This window comes from Podarcis raffonei, chromosome 2 (genome assembly GCF_027172205.1).
Source record: "Podarcis raffonei isolate rPodRaf1 chromosome 2, rPodRaf1.pri, whole genome shotgun sequence".
Classification (NCBI taxonomy): domain Eukaryota; kingdom Metazoa; phylum Chordata; class Lepidosauria; order Squamata; family Lacertidae; genus Podarcis; species Podarcis raffonei.
This window is the reverse complement of record NC_070603.1, coordinates 35,183,297-35,200,363: the sequence shown is the minus strand read 5'-3', so window position 1 is coordinate 35,200,363 and position 17,067 is coordinate 35,183,297. Positions and strand designations below refer to the sequence as shown.

The window sequence follows — 17,067 nt, the reverse complement described above, 5'->3', positions numbered from 1 at the left end:
AATGGATTAAAGTGATTGTTTGGAGGGCAGCAATAAAGGAGATAACCTTTTCAGTTGCTGTGTGCTGCCAAATGGAATATCCTCCTCAGCAAGGCCCACCTTGCACCAACATTAAACATTATTTCCAATGGCAAGTTAATACTTTCATCTTCTCCCTGGCTTTTAATGGAACATGATGAGTTGGTTATCTTTGGTACCCTATATCGTGATATTTTGTTGATATGTTATGCCTGGTGGTTATCATCATCATCATTGGTGGTTTGACTCAATTTTTAAAATGTGCATTCTTTTTTCCCCTGCAAGCCAAGATGTCAAATTATTATTATTATTATTATTATTATTATTATTATTATTAGGTGGTTTGACTTGATTTTTAAAATGTGTATTCTTCCCCCCCCCAGCAAGTCGCCAAGATGACGACTAATAATAATAATATTTCCTATAAGGCAGATTCATAAATAACGCTCGTCCAGTTTTCTCCCAGGACAGGCGTCAAACAGACAAATAAAACTGTAATGCTGCAACCCTATGTGGCCGCTAAACCTGCGAGGTGATGCTAATATACTCAGTTTCTAAGCAGCCGCAGCAGCCCGAGCGCACTAAAGCTTTGGAGGCTCGGCCGAGGCGCGTCCGGCATCTATACCCCTTCGCGCGCATGCGCCCTGGGCGCATCATTAGCTCCTCCCCGCCTCTTCCTGAGCCTCTGGTTCGCCCTGTTACGGAGGTTGGCGCTTGCGCTTTTTCTTTCGGCGGGGGTTACTTCTCGTTCCCTTGCGCGTAGTAGTAGTAGCCTCGCGAGAGCGGCTCGTGAGTGCAGTAGCGGAAGCTCTCCCGGACACTCCTACTGAGGAGGAAGAAGGCTTCGCAGGGGGGAAGAAGAGGGGGCCGCTCGGAGCGGAACCCTGGCGGGCTTGCGGTGAGTCGGAGCTTCGGGGCGAGGGCGGAGGGAGAGACGGGGAAGAGCCCCAACAAGACACCGGAGCCGCCCTGGAGCCTCTACCTTGAGGCTGACAAGGCGGGTGGGCGGGCGGCCCCTTTCGCCTCTTGTTCCGCCCCTGCCTGTCAAGGGGGCCCTGGCGCGCGCGCTTGCCAGCCTACCACTTGCATGGGGGGGGGAGAGTTTGGTGCGCGCCCCTTAAGCTTCTAAGACCGGCACGGCGTTCTTGCGCGAGTTCTTGGAAAAATAACTCGAGCTGAGGGAGGCGGGCGAGTGAATCCTTTCCCCCCTTAGTCCAGTAATGATTCACTTGCCAAGGGGGACCAGGCCCCCCGCCCCCCAGGCAATGACTGTATTTTGAGGAGTGGGCATCCGAAAGGGGGCATTTTGCTGAATTCATTGTTTCTTGTGTTGGTTTTTTGCTGCGGATGAATGTTAATAACGTGCACCTTATACAAAAACGGAAGTTGCAATAAATGCTTAAGCTTATCTTTAGAGTGATAAGTGTAAGCATTGACTTAAATGGGATTCTGATTCCTGAAGCCCGACCTGTTCTCCCGAACAGGTGTGCATAAGGATTGCTGTGTTATATTGGGAAACAGCTTTTGGGCAAAAAGAAATAAAATGGTGCCACACATTTAAATCCACAGATATTACTAGCAAATTCTAATTTGACATTATTGCCCGTGCATATGTTTTGCAGATGTCTGATAGTGTGAAAGAGAACAGATAGTTATTCACAAACTATGACTAAATATATATATTCTGTTACTGGCACAACGAGGAAATGAACCATAGTTTTTGCTGCTGAAGATTTCACAGAACTTCCCCAAATAGTAACGATGACAGGCTGGTTCCTTAGAAAAAGTTGATTGACTTTACCACCTCTTGAGACCAGTTCTCCCTGTTGCAGTTTCTAGGATATGGTAGATGGTATAAGCAGTATAAGTAATTTTTCAATTGTTCAGAGTTCTTCATGCATACAAATGGTGAAAATGAATGCAGACCCAGCTTCTTCTGTGAAACAAAACTGGCAACTATTTGATAAATCAAGGCAACTGTCACTTTTAGCGTCTGAAGCCTTTGTGGGACAAACATATGTTATTAATATTGAGGGTCCTCTACTAACCCCAGGACGCGAGTGGCACTGTGGGTTAAACCACAGAGCCTAGGGCTTGCAGATCCAGAAGGTCAGCAGTTCAAATCTCCGCGACAGGGTGAGCTCCCATTGCTCGGTCCCTGCTCCTGCCAACCCAGCAGTTCAAAAGTCAAAGTGCAAGTAGATATATAGGTACCATCCGGTGGGAAGGTAAACGGTGTTTCCATGTGCTGCTCTGGTTTGCCAGAAGCGGCTTAGTCATGCTGGCCACATGACCCGGAAGCTGTACACCGGCTCCCTTGGTCAGTAAAGCAAGATGAGCGCTGCAACCCCAGAGTCGGCCACGACTGGACCTAATGGTCAGGGGTTCCTTTACCTTTACCTGCTAACCCCATATTTAACCACTTGCCTGGTCAATGTAACCATTTAGGAATTTCATTCAGGCAGCTGAGCAGACTACCAGAAGGTCTTTCCTCCTCCCTTTCAAACAAGCTGCCAGTGAAGCCATGAAGCACTTCATCCTTCCTCCAGCAACCCACTGTTTTGCAATATTGGGTGTGTAGGAGATGAAGTTACCTCCTGCACTTGTAACATGGAAGCAAATAAGGTGGGTGGTGGAGGGAAGGAGCATCCTTTTCCTATGCTGCCAGCCTGCTGGGTTTCTGCAGTAGGCAATGGGCAGGTGAACCTCCTGTGCATCTAACATAATGGGTTGGTAGCAGAACAATTTGTCTTCCCAACCACCACGTTTTGGACACACAGGCAGAAGTTTTGCCTCCTGTGTCTCCAGTACATAAATGAAGTGTGATGGTGGCAACCACCCAGCTTGCTTATTCATTTATTTTTATTTAACAAAATTTATATACCACTTACTCAAACTAAATACTTCTAAGCAGTTTACAAAAGACAATCTAAAATATTAATTAAAAATACCAGTAAAGGCCGACATTAAGAACAAGTTACATAATTAAGAGAGAAAACAAATTCCATTATTTAAAAACTTGACTTCAAAGCTTGGTTTTAAGGTAGATGAACAGGATGGGACGTCACCTCCTGCACATCTAGTGCAGAAACACAGCAGGCTGGTGGAGAAGGGATGCCTGTCCTGTTCATTCAGCACGAAAATCAAGCAGACTGGCAACGGGGCCATCCCTTCACTGCTAGTTCACTATGCTTCTGGGCTGACCACAGAAGAGGCAAAGCATCTTCCAGCACACCTAAGCATAGAAACAAGGCCAGCCAGCAGAGGTGGCTTTTCTTCCTCTTTCAGCCTGCTACATTTCTACCCTGCAAATGATTTTTATTTGCCATATGAGGGGCTGGGAAAAGAAATACAGAGTGCTACGTCCATTCAGCACCATCCCCTTGTATGAGTTAAAAGTAGGGGAACAAAAAAAAAATCAGGCTAGTAACTTTGGGGGAGGTACTATTCTATGATCCCTGTGGGCATGTCCCTTTACCTTTTTAGGGATGGAGAAGGGGTTATGCTTGCCCCAGTACTACTGTAGCTCTACATTCCATCTAGCCCCTTCCATCTCTAAATAAATACATTTACTACCCATCTATATATGAAGAGATGCTGGCTTATGAATGGGAAGTTAGCTTTATAAAAAATTACTTGTTCCAAGTGAGTGGCTAATAACTAAGACCATTTTGTGGAGGAGGTATTTCAGGATAATGTCCTCTTCATCCCCCAATTTTAATATTCAGAGTATAGTGGCTTTCCCAGCTTTGCATTAATGAAATACTTGAGCACAATTTTTTGAGGTGATCTGTTAATTTTTGTAACATATATTGTTCTTGTGATGTCTTAATCAGTTCTTGTTATTTTAAAATGTCATCATTTCAGTCCTAAGTGAATAAAACCAAAGAGTGACAGGTGTGAATACAAGTGTGAATTTACTTGCTGCAGCAACTTTGTGAATTTCTGTCATGTATTTAAAGTTGCCACAATAGCCACACTCATAGTTTGGTTTTTCTAGTATTGCTGTAATAGTTGTCCTGTTGGGTTCAGTGTTATTGTTAAATACTGTATGCAGTGTTAATTGTAAATGTCCATCTGAAATTAAGAGTGAGATCCCCCCCCCCCGAATACTTTCTTCATTTTTTTTCTTAGTTGCTGTAACATAGTTCTTGCAAGTCAACTCTTCCTCTAAGTATGCTGCTGTTCTTTCCTTATTGCTATGTATAGTAAGTATAAAACAGCTAGGATTAATTTGGATTGCGGTTTTGCAGGACACTTCCATTGAATTTAAGCATTTTGACTTAAGTAGTTTGGGCTGCTGTTGTGTTACTGCTTGTAGGACAGTAATCAACAATTTTGTTTTCAGTTTGGGCTCTGATTGTCTTGTATAGATATTTTTAAAGCATTATGCTACGTGCATAATTATCCAATGCGTTCAACTTCCTCGAATGAAGCTGCTTGATGGCCAGTGGCAACCACATATTTCTGGCAATCTCCCTGTCTCAAGTGCCGGGAAAAACTCATTTTCTTCCCCAGGTTCTCTGTGTACCACAAAAGCACAAGAGTGGTCTTGCCATGTTGTGCAAGAAAGATCCTTCCCTCCTTCCAAGTTATTTGTCATGCATAGATTAACTGGTGGAGTGGAGGTGGAGGAAAGGAGTCAGAATTTCATTTCACAGTAAGTTTTGGAGACATTCAGAGGGAATAAGTGTACAATAAGAAGTTGGAGAGGGAGATCAGTGACCACCACATATAATATATGGCTGCGCAGGCCAGACAAGATTTGTGGACAGGTGACTTTCAAGGGTCTTTGTTTTTTTTTCATTGATGGGGGCACAAATTTTGGCTTGGCTTTCTGCCCAGGCATTTATTTGCATTTACCAGTGGTCTCATCCCTAGTATCCTCTGCCTTGCACTGAGGGACTGGGAAAGTGGTGGGGGTCTTCTTTCATTTATAGAGGATACAGAGAAGGTAACAAGCAGTGAGAGTTTCTTCAGTTAATTATAAGGTATTTCTGCTGTTTCTTGCTTGAAAACTGCATTGGAAATTAGTCCTCCAGAGTAGGAATCTGTGTGGACTGGTGTCTGATTTACTGCTCACCAGAGGGTTGAGGGCACCTTCCCCTACAATCTGGTTAATGGATTTGTAGACAACTGGTAATATAGAAGAGTTACAAATGATTTTCCTATAAGAATGTGCTTGCATGGATTGTATAGGTTTTAAACTCCAATTCAGTGTTGGAAGTTTGCAAAACAAGGTGTTCTTTTTCATATCCTTTTCCTATCTGATGTGTTTATAAACAGTGCTGGTGATTCATGCATTCAGTTAAGATTTATTGAAATAAATGAGGCTTGGGTTATAATCCCAAGCATGCTTTTTCAAGAAAATTCATGGGGCTTGCTTACAAATAAATGTGACTGGGATTATAGTTTGATGTGGGTTAGATCCAGACTTAATAATCCATTGAACTCATCAAGTTAAATCAGTCACTAAGTTCAATTTATTTCAGTGGGTATACACTAAATATTACTAAGTCTGGATCCAACCCAGCATGTGTGAGATTGCACTTAATATGTGTTTTAAGAAATACATGATTTTGAGAGTCTATATGTGTATTGTATTGGAATGTCATGATTCAGGGGATTATTGTTTCTTTTGGTTGCCTTGTTTGGTTTTAGTTTAGTTGGGCAAGAGTCAAATTTTAATGCAGTTGGATTCATTGCTAAATATGAATGTGTAACTATTGGGGGAAAACAATACTGCTTTAATTATTGGAAGAAGTAGTGTGGCTTCTTCATGGTATGCTTTAGCAGGAGCACACTTAGTGATCACTTGGGGTTTTTTTTCATTTAAGGACACTTGACATCAAGAAACTGGTGTTCATATTCAGCTGAAAGTAGTGTGCCTTTGTTCAGAGCAAACATGGGAAGAATTGGACTGCACTGGCTTTAATCAGTCATTACTTTTATGGAATATGCACCTGTTTTAAGAGTGTTTCCTACACAGCAGTTCTGTTTCTTCAAAGCTTAGTGTGTAAGGATGAATGACTTGCGACTCTGCTGTGAAATCAGAAGCAAAAACTATTTTCTCTTTCAATAGCCAGCAGGGGCACGATATAGCAAGATAGGGACAGATTACCGTATCTTCCCCTCATTGTAGATGAAACTTTCCTGAACCCTTTCGACTCGTATTTTACTAGTTAATAAAAGTTTCAGCCCGGCGCTAAGTTTACTCGGAAATAAGTTCCCTCCCCCCACCCGAATTTTAAAACCTAAGTATTCATGGAACGCTACATTCCAAAAGAAATCCGGGGAAAACCAGCCATGAATAATACCATAGGAAGTGTCGTGTGTGTGTGTGTGTTTTAACCCTCACTGTAAAACCAAGTGGGTAGTTGACCAGTACTTGGGAGTTCCTCCCGAACAGGGGAAACCCACATTACTGGGTGACTTACACGTTTCTCCTCGTAAGTAATCGGATAGGGGAATCCTCCTGATCTTTGACTTCGGGGTGGGGGGGGGTGTCGGATTTTTTCGGGTAATAGGCGCTTGCTCCTTGCAAGGAGGAGCGCCGTCCTCCGTGCTGCCTGCGGTAAGGCATAGAAGCCAGGCTTTGTGATATGCACGCCTCTCCTTCAAGGAACAGGACGAGCGCTCAGCAGCAAGCAGCAGGAGCCGCTCTGGGGCTCTGAGGAAGGTTGGCTTGGCTAGGGGGCGTGAGGGGGCCGGTCTTTTTTTCTCTCTCTCTCCCTCCCTCCCCCACTTGCGCTTTTTTAATTATTTAATTTGCTTCGCCGGCTGGGAGTGCGGGGCGGGGAGTCCTTTTCCGGGCTCTGCTGCTATTGGCCGCAGCGAATGCCACTCGGTGCTTCCTGGCAGCCCGCGGTGGAGGGAGAGGGAGAGGGAGGCTCAGGGCGCGGCCCCTGTCATTGATCCGGGCTACTTCCCTCAATGCTCCCGTCTCTTCCTCCCTTCCTAGGGCGGATTGGCCCTCGCTGACTCCCCCTGCCTATGCGAAAGACGGAGCCAGAAGTTGAGCAGGAAGGGCAGCGCGGACGAGAGGGAAGGCTGGACCGGGAGCCCCCGGAGAAGCTTCAGGGAGAACTACGTTCCTATCCGCCTTCATCATCATTGCTGTCCACGAGCATGGAAGCCGTCGCCAAATACGATTTCAAAGCCACCGCAGACGATGAGCTCAGCTTCAAACGGGGGGATATCCTTAAGGTAAGTGATGCACAAAGGAGCAGAGATTGCCCTCTTGAGGCTTTCCCTGATATGAGTCTCTCCGCCGCCCCCCCCCCGCCCCGAAGCTCTATCGCATAATGGGCAACACTCTTTTATCTCTTCCCACACCCTTCTAAATTTGTCTGCTCTGTTCTGCTCATAGAGAGGCATTTTTTTTTTGGATGGCACAGCTGTTCTAACGTTGTAAATGGAGTGTAACTTGGTTTATGATTGTATATGTTCCTGCCTAGTCTTCAGTTATTCCCTTGCCATATTTAAACCCCCATTTCCCTCTTCTAGGTTTGCTGGTGGGTGTCAAATATCTAAAAAGATTGTTTTGTCATGAGTTAGTACTGTTTAAAAAGCTTGCTCTGATTCTACCTTGTATACCTTGAGTCTGCATAGATATATTTTACCTTACGCAGTTCACGGTACTCTAGTTTCATTATTTATTTATTTGGATGGGTGCACACATATGTACATACTACACCTGCCAGCTGAAGGTAAAGCAGGCTGCAATCTATGAGATCTTATACCACAGTAATCTGTTTTAAGGTACCACAGGATTCTTTTGCTACAACAGAGTAACTGAGCTATCCTGTAGAGTTCTGTATGTCACCGTTTGGTCTGAACTCTTGGTTTGGAATTACAGGGTCTGAGAAGACTTAGACGTCTTAAAAATCAGTAGTAATGGTTCTCAGAATCAGTTCTTATGTTCATTTTATTTAAAAGTAAAGATTTTGTTACCTTGGCATTGGGTTACATTGGATTATATTGGCTTCGTCTGCGACGTTTCAGTTGAAAAACTAGGTGGATTTAGATTATGGTATGTTTGACCTTTGTATGGCATGTAGTCCACAGTTGTTGTTATTATTACTATTATTAGTTACTGCCCTTCACCCTAAGGTCCCAGGATGGACAATCACATAAATAAAATGGTTCCAAAAATGCACATTTCAAGTGTCAAAAGCTAGGGTAAAGAGATATGTCTTCAGCATTTGCTGAAAGCTGTATAATGAAGATGCAGGCACACCTCTGTGGAAATGTTCCACAACTTCAGCAATGCCATAGAACATGCTGTCTCCTGGGCCACCATCCCCCTGAGTTTCTGAGCACTGTGGAGCAATGGAGCCTCCTCTGTTGATTTTAACACCCAAGGGGGTCTGTGGGGAAGGAGGGCATCAATGGGTGTATAGTGAAGGCAAGCAGGAGTGATTGTGTCAGTTACTCTACACATCTCACCATCCCGCAGTGAGCCAAGAGCCTTGACAGGAGCATCAGCCATGCCAGCTTGAAAATCCCCCAAAGCATTCAGAAATCAGATTCCATCAGTCTCCAAACGTGAACCAACTCAATGGGTCTCTTGCACTTTTCAGGGTAGAGTAGCTACATACAGCCCAAACCTCACCAGAGATTGGTCTGTCCATGACAACAGACTCACAGCAAGCCCTTCTATCAATCGAGTATTGCCAGTGCTCTCTTGGGCAAAGACCAGGTGAAAGGTGTTCCCAGTTATATGCTGGACCATTGATGTTCTGAGACAGCCCCATGTTTGCCATGGAGGTAATGAAGTGCTGAGCTAGTCCATTCAGCCTCGGCATAAATATTGAAGCTCCCCAACACCACCATGAAGGAGTCCTCCAGCACCACATCTGAAATTACCTTGGTCAGGGAGGTTGTAGAGCAATGAGGTGGATGGTACAATAGCAACACACCCATTCTCTTTCCCTCCCTCCCTGGTCCTGCACCAGAAACATTTTCTTCAACCCAAACATGATGTGGATTGGTTTCCTGGTGAGCGAGATGGAATTTTATGACACAGCTGGACTAACATAGGGCCACCCAGCCCATCCATCCGGGTCTCAGTTGTATATATCAACTCTGCCCCTGCACCAACATCAAATGGATGATAGATGTTTTATTCTAGATAGACCTGGCATGCAGCAATGACAACACCAAGCTGGGGTGGGGGGTGACTGGCACCCCCCAGTTCTGAAATACAGCAGGCAAATGTAATAACACAGGAAGACCCTAATCCTTCTTTACAGGCTTATAGATAACAGAATAGCAGTACATAATTTTGTAGGAACCTGACAAAAGTCGTATTTATTTATATAATTTAGAAATATTTACACCCGGCCTTTCTGTCTATCAGACCTCCACAGCAGCTGCTGAGAAGTAAAAATGAATGCACTGTAAGAATATATTTAGATGCAAGGGTGACTGAGGAGGACATTGGGGGACAATGTAAAAAGCCCACTGTTCCAGCTTTTATTAAATTGCTCTACCAAATAAATTAACATTGGCTAAATATTAGGAATACAGTCATTTGATGTTGTGCTTGAAGGACAAGACGTGAGGTTGGACGCAGACAGAATAAGTCAAGCTGACTTGTCACTTGCCTTCACTTACCTCTTGTTCACAGGCTTTTTGTCTTCTTGGCAGGGTAAATAATAAATATTGGTATTTTGAATATTTCAGCCATGAATTATGTTCATAATTTTCTTGCCTTTCTTACCAATGAAATACAAAAACTTTATTTAATTAAAACAAAATTTTAAGTGGGACGCGGGTGGTGCAGTGGTCTAAACCACTCAGCCTCTTGGGCTTGTTGATCAGAAGGTCGGCGGTTCAAATCCCTGCGACGGGGTGAGCTCCCGTTGCTGTGTCCCAGCTCCTACCAACCTAGCAGTTCGAAAACACGCCACAAAGTGCAAGTAGATAAATAGGTACCGCTCCGGCGGGAAGGTAAACAGCGTTTCCATGTGCTGCTCTGGTTTCGGTGTTCCGTTGCGACAGAAGCGGCTTAGTCATGCTGGCCAAATGACCCGGAAAAACTCTGCGGACAAATACCGGCTCCCTCGGCCTGTAAAGCCATATGAGCGACAGAACCCCAGAGTCGTCTGCAACTGGACTTAACTGTCAGGGGTCCTTTACCTTTTACCTTTTTAATTTTTAAGTTAAAAGCTTTACAAATTCTAAATGTTAATAACCTGATTCATCATATTCCTTTGAAATGTGGGCTATGATGACTAATATACATTATTACGTTTTTGGAGGAAATGGAACAAAATGGTAGAAAAATAGGCATTGTGTTGAAGAGTAAGATTCTTTTCAGGTTTCACGTTAATGTGATTTCTGCTTCTGTATTGGGTACCATGGTAAAGTTGCTTAGCTGAAGACAATGCATTGAAGTCTCACAATTTCATTGCTTGACTGCATCTATTTCATTCTGCTGTGAATATGAATTTGGCCTCTGCTGCATGGAATGTGAAAATAAGCATTATGTGGATCCAAGAGCTGGTGTAGTGAGTAGTGGTAGACTTGGATTAAGATGACCTAAGTTAAAATCCTGACTCAGCCATGGCTTGGCCTCACAATAACCTAAGTAGGTTCGGCTCGGATATAACAACTTGGTTAAAAGCCAGGGCTTTATGACCAAGCAATTACTGCAATCTCTCATTTTAAGCTAAACCCCACTGGCACATGAGAGAGAAATATTTTAAGCATTGCTTATTTGCTGTTTTTAACATACCAGGCCCAGAAGTGTAATAAAACCGAGACTATTAGCAGTACTAAGAGAAAGTTTTCAGTATTTACTCCTGCATAATGAAAATCATTTTGATGCTATATTTACCGGTAAGTGAAAGCTACTAATGCTTTACAGCACATTTGCTAAGCTATGTAGCTGTGCTAAAAAAAATGGACATCAACCTGTGTAATGCAGCCAAAGAGTTTGCATCCTACATTCACTGCCTCTTGCAAGAAATGGCTGTTGAAGTAGAACAATTTAGCCTTATTGATTCGTGTGAAAACTGTGAAATAATACCTTAGTAAAGACTTTCCTGTTTCAGGTTGGTTGAAAATTCAGTCAAGAGTTCTGGATCCTGACAAGTAGTCATCTGTGTAGTGATCATAATTACACTCCCACTGCCCCAAAATCAATTCTCTTGTTCTTAAGCATGCCCTTGCAGTCTGCTGAGAACAGTAAGATGTTTTACAATTCCTTAGAGAGTACATCTGGAGGAAGGAGATTTTAGATTGTGAGGGTATGTGGTGTGAGTTATAGTACACCTGGTCATTAACATATTCCTCCTTTGCAAATTTTGCTCTTTATGCCTTGCAACTTAAGTCTGAAGATGGAAATTGCAAAGAGGAATAAATAGAGACAGTATTAGAAACTGGGATATAAAAGCTAGGAGCCAAATAGCTTCTGGGACCTGGGTTGTGGGTGCCAAACAGAATGTCTTGTCGCCATGGGGGGGGCCCTCACCAACACTTTTTATTTATTATTTTGATAAGCATGAACTAATATGCTATTCACATAAGTGACACATTGTTAATATCACATTTTAAGCAGAAATTTTTAATGCATGTTTAATTTGGTGTTTACAATAAATATATTAGTACCGTACTTCAGTTTTGAAGACACTCTACTCTTTAATCTTAAACTCCTTAACATATTGTCTATCTTTAACATATACTTTAAGGCTTCAAAGCACATACATTTCTGTAATCCTTGAGTGTCAGCCAGGCACAAAAAATGGCACCCAGACTTTTTGAGGTGCTTGCAAATGGAGAATCTTTTGGCGCAAAATGGGCCTGGTGCCTTGCTAATTTTGAACCCTGAATAGAGAATAGTATAAATGAATACATTATTTTATTTATTTTAAGAGTTATACTCTGCTTTTTGATGAAATTCATGAAGCTGTTTACAGTGTTTTGAAATACAAATTCTAGGTTTGCATTTTTTTTTTTTTAATTCATTCTTCATTTGGCCACACAGGAAAAGTGAATACATGCTACTTCTGTGTATTTGACTGTCTTAGATAAATTATTATAATTACCAGTGAATTTATAATTGGTGTCTGATAAAACAGAACAATGGCATTCTTAAATTGCTACATTCAGAAATGGTGGTTCTCTATTTTTCTAAAAACGAATTGTTCTTTCATGTTCTTGGAGGGAGAAGGAAGGTCTATGGTACTGCTGTGCTATGTTGTATGAGTCCAGTCTGATTTTCAGGAGATAACTTGTCTTATGATGTCATATTCCCATTACTGCAACATACTCTTGTATTCTGAACTTGATTGAATAGCATTTGAACTACATCCATTAGCTGCTTGTGCATTAGTAACCTTATGGCAGTGTTCCAAAAGTGAATGAAGATATTTAACCTTTGACTCAAAACTGTGTAAACCAGTTCAGTACTGGCTTGTAACGTGTGTGTGTGTGTGTGTGTTAGAATGTTTTGTTTCTCTCTTAGAAAGTAGGCAGGATTTGTACAGTTTCGTTGGGAAGGTCTGTGGTACTGTCCCATGTTGTCTGGCAAGGAAATCAGAATTTTCTTCTTTGCTTAACAGATGGCAGTGATACTTATTTATCGCTTGTTTAGGCAGCATGCTCTGTGTTTTCTCCTAACTGCATTAAGCTGTAAATGTCCTCGTTCATAACTTAAAAAATTTTTTTCCTGCCTCTCCTACAGTCAGAATAGTTCACAGTAACTAAACCTCAAAAAATCACTCTTATAAAAAATCCAATCTGCAGCAGTTTCAAATGCAGATTCCCCACACATCAGTTTCCAAATGCTTTCCTGAAGGGAAATCTCTCCTCAAAGCCATCAGCGATGTTCTTGGCTCTGCCAGCCTTCCTATAATACTGCAGCAGCCACTGACAAAGCTCTGTGTTATGCAGAGGTTTTTCTGACCTCTCACAAAGACAGTCTAGAAAGCAATATATTAACTGATGATGAGACATGTAAGAGGTGAGAAAGGGATGTGGATTGTGGGAGACACACAAAAATCTCAAATTCTAAACCAGCACCTTGCATTGAGCCCAACAGGTTAGTAATCAGCGCACTTCCCACATTATTGGTTGAATATGCTCCCATCTCCCTGCAATATAAGGAAGTGAGTCAAAGTTTTATAGAGCATTTGAAGCTTCTGAGTCATCTTTAAGGCACCTAAAGCAAAGTACATTCACTACTACTATCTGAGATGACACCATGATATCCTAAGACGGGACACAAACTCCTGCTAGAGGTTACCAATTGAATTTGCCCTTCATAGTTGCTGCCACTAATGCCTCCTTGCCTAGTCTTGGAAAAATAGGAGCAAATCTATGCTGCAAGTGTGCTCCGATACACCAGTAACCATCCACTAGACCAGGGGTGGGGAACCTCTGAACTGCGGGCCAAACTTGGCCTGCAACACCATTTTGAGAAGGCTGTGCCCACCTGCCAAATACCTGATGTCATACATGACATTAGGTGTGGGCCAGCTTAGGGCAGGGCTTCGAAGGGACAACCGGGAGCTTAAAGTGGGCTTCCGTTGCTGTCACAAGGAGTTCTCTCAGCTAATGGGCAGTCGGAGCACACTTCACTCAAAGAGGGGGAAGTGGTTTCCATTCAATGGAAGCTATTCCCTCCCAGTGCTACTCTTCTCAAGCCTCTCCGAGCTATACTTTTAAACTTCAGAAATTGGGAGTTTAAAGGAGTAGCACAGGGAGACTTGGAAAGTGATCCCATCTACCTGTCAAATTTGTGCGGGGGGGGGGAGGTGGTTTGTGGAGGCTTTTTTTGTTCTTGTTGTAATGTATTTTGTGTTTATATCTTGCATTTTTATGTTGTGAACCACCCTGAGATCATTTGACGAATGGCCACATACAAAATTAATTAATTAATTTGGCCTGCAGAAACAGAGATTTCCCCACTCTGCACTAGATACAGGTAAATATATCCCTTCCATAGCTTCCAGCTCATTTCCTGTGTAGATCTTAGAAGTTGCTATATTTCATAAAGAATATTTGTTGTACTTCCTTTTATAGGAGCCAAAATTCAAGTGCCTGCTTGAAGGATTGAAGATAACGGATTGCACCTTTATCAATGCTGTTACAGCTATTTTATAATTTGAATGAGGGGTATTTTTCATTATACATTTAGGGTTCTCTGCTTACCCTGGGGTTCCTGCCTGCTGTAATTGGGTTTGCTCTATATTTGTGTTCTCTATAAGGTTACAAGATGCTATTCCTGAGAAACTGTAATATATTTCTGGCAGATTTTTGTCCTTTTGGTCTCTGTGCCAGCTGGCAACTTTCCAAGTGGAAAGTGTGCTGATACTTTTGGTGTGGCATATGGTGTAGGAAGAGAGAATGAACATGCTGATTCCATCGACTGATAAGGTCACAAGTCTATCCCCATCTCCCCTCTTTTAAATACCGTGTGCCATCATGCAGTAATATGAGAGAACCCTCGTAATATGAACGGGCATCTAAATAACGCACCACATTTTCACTACCCTACAAAATAACAATAGTGATAAAATTATGGAGAGTAATTAGAAGATTGCTGATGTGGAGGAGTTGAAGGTTTATGGTCATCTACCATGACAGCTGATGAAAGCTGGACAATGATTGTCAAAAGGTATTTAGGAATATGTGATGTTGGAGACTTCTTACAAGTGACACTGTTCAATTAACTGATAGAGACTCCATTCCTTTGCACCGTATTTTAGTGAATATGTCGACTCCTTGTGGGCTGAAGAGAAACTAGATGCAATTGTGCCATATTGGCCCCTTGGTTGATTTAATTGAGTCCTTAAGGCTTCTTACTCTTCTGTACTGATGTCAGCTAATCTTTTAAACTTTACAGTCAAATGGTGTTCACGTGACAGTTTTTCCACTAAGTTTGTTCTCCTTCCCTTTAGATTAGACGTCAAATAGAACTGTCTTGTTTCCAAAGAGCTGATGCTGATGCTGCATTTTCAGTTCCTGCTTAAAAGCATTTCTGAAGCTTCTTTTAGGGTTACATATTTGTGTGATGTGAGATGGATGTGGTGAGCAAAGGGCAGTAGGGCTTCCCATCTATCAAACTTCTCCCACCCCTTCCACAATATGACCTCCATTAGTTGCTGCAGATTCATGTTTAGATTAGCAGCCAATTACACCCATTCTAACAGATTACATTCATTAAGGCAAAACTAATGTGTTCTCCATGTTGCAGACTTACATCCTTCCATTGATGAGTGATGTTGGGTGAATCCTGCCCAGTGTTTTAAGGATTTATCAGTCTTCAATACCAGAATAGCAAAATATTTTACGATGGTCTTCATCTCAAAAATGTACTATAGATGTAAGAATGAAATTTGAGTTGGATTTTTTTTTAGCCGGACACGCACACTTGTGTATTGGTTTTTCCTTAAATATCTTCATGACAGTTAGAGAAAGCATTTTAAGTATCTTCCTTGGAATAGGACTCCTGCATCAGTAAAATATACCTTCTTAAAATTTAATGAATACCAAAAAAAGCAAAGATAAATAATATTCAGTCCACAATTCAGCTAAACCCCTGAAAAGAACATTTGAACGAGGCAAAAAATCTGAAAAAGACTTCCTAAGTGGAGAGCAAGACTTGGATTTAGTGTTTTTGAGATTCAGGTATAAAGCAATCTTACAGGAGAAGGTTTCTGTTCATATTTTCCCTTGGAAAATGGTTTTTTTTGTGACTTTATTGGTCAACAACTATATTAGTCCTTAAGGTCTATAACTGAAAACAAAAAGATTATATTTGGCTTCAGCTGGACAAACTAGCACCTAATCTACTCTATACCTTAAAGACGGGAATGTTAGGTAGGAGTAATGTGAGGTGCATTCTTGGCTATGATCAAAGGTTAGCCTTAACAATTCAGGATGCACAGCAATGTGTATGCATAGTTCAAATGGCAATTGATATGAAATTCTTTGGCTTAAAGTGCCACAAATTCACTCTGTCCACTGACAGTCACCAGTAGGAACAGAGAAGATACAAAGGGCACGCTAACCTGCATTTCTCACCCTCCCCTCCAAACTTACTAGGCACCTTCGCTCTTTGTGTCAGAAGACTAGGTTATACAATCAGTAGAATTAAGTGGCAAAGTGCTCTCTTAAGTCCTACTTTAGACTTGACAGCAGAATCCCATGTTTGTAGACTCCCCTTTGTAAATTCCTTTCATCTAGGGAAGAAAGCAGGGTGGATTCAACCAGAGCTTCATTGCTACTCACACTTGGGGTGGGAGAAGCTTGAAGAGCTATGTCTCCTCCTCTGTGTGGGAAAGTAGCTGAGTCCTTTGGATTGGAGACTACAAACAGGTGCCTGATTAAGTTTCCTGATCTGCCAGTTACATATCCCCATGTTAAGTTATCATTTGAATGATGGATTATGATAAATGGGAGTTTGAATGCCAAGTGGTTGGGGAGTATTTAAACAATAAGGGTGTTCTGTATAACAAGTAAATTAGACGTGCTTTCAGATGCCTCTCTAGGATCTGCATCTCTATCTCCCAACCCACTGGGCTCCTCAGCAGGATGAAAGAGCCTGTGGGTGCCCAGCTACTGCTCCCTCAGACCACTGGGACCCTTCTCGTGATCATCCTTCTCCAGCTTTCCTGTCTCCTCTCATTCCTTCTCTACATTCAACCACCCTTTCCAGAATGTATTTGCCAGACTCCTGACAGACAGGATCAGGCAGGCCAAAGTAAAATCAGCACAAGGCTGCACTCATCTGGGATGAGCCTGGAAAACATTCATACCTGGTGTGGGGAAACTTGACTGCATCCCCTTCTGGGCAACTTTCCGGCAGCCCCATGCCATTGCTGAGCAGGGCCAGAGCCAAAAGCGGGCAGAACAGTTAATGTGAATTTTACCTTTTGTGCATTAAGCTGGTTTCTTCTCATTTGCACATTACTCTTGATCCTCCATCTAGGCAAGCAAGAAGCATTGTCACAATTCCAAGGACATGTTTCAGCCAGACTTGAGGAGGGTGCAAAGCAATATTGGTGTGGGATGTGGCTTAAAAAGATATGTGGCCTG

At 42.4% G+C, this 17,067-nt stretch overlaps 1 protein-coding gene across 1 annotated transcript in view; it reads left to right on the top strand.

Moving 5' to 3' along the window:
• The first annotated feature begins 788 nt into the window (after positions 1-788).
• The window catches only part of GRB2 (growth factor receptor bound protein 2), a 47,189-nt gene continuing 30,910 nt past the window's right edge, over positions 789-17,067 (top strand). Inside the window, exons 1-2 of the mRNA XM_053375877.1 lie at positions 789-916; positions 6,980-7,224. Coding sequence (XP_053231852.1) covers positions 7,012-7,224 — 213 coding nt within the window. The 5' untranslated portion in view covers positions 789-916; positions 6,980-7,011. The remainder of the gene's footprint in view (positions 917-6,979; positions 7,225-17,067) is intronic.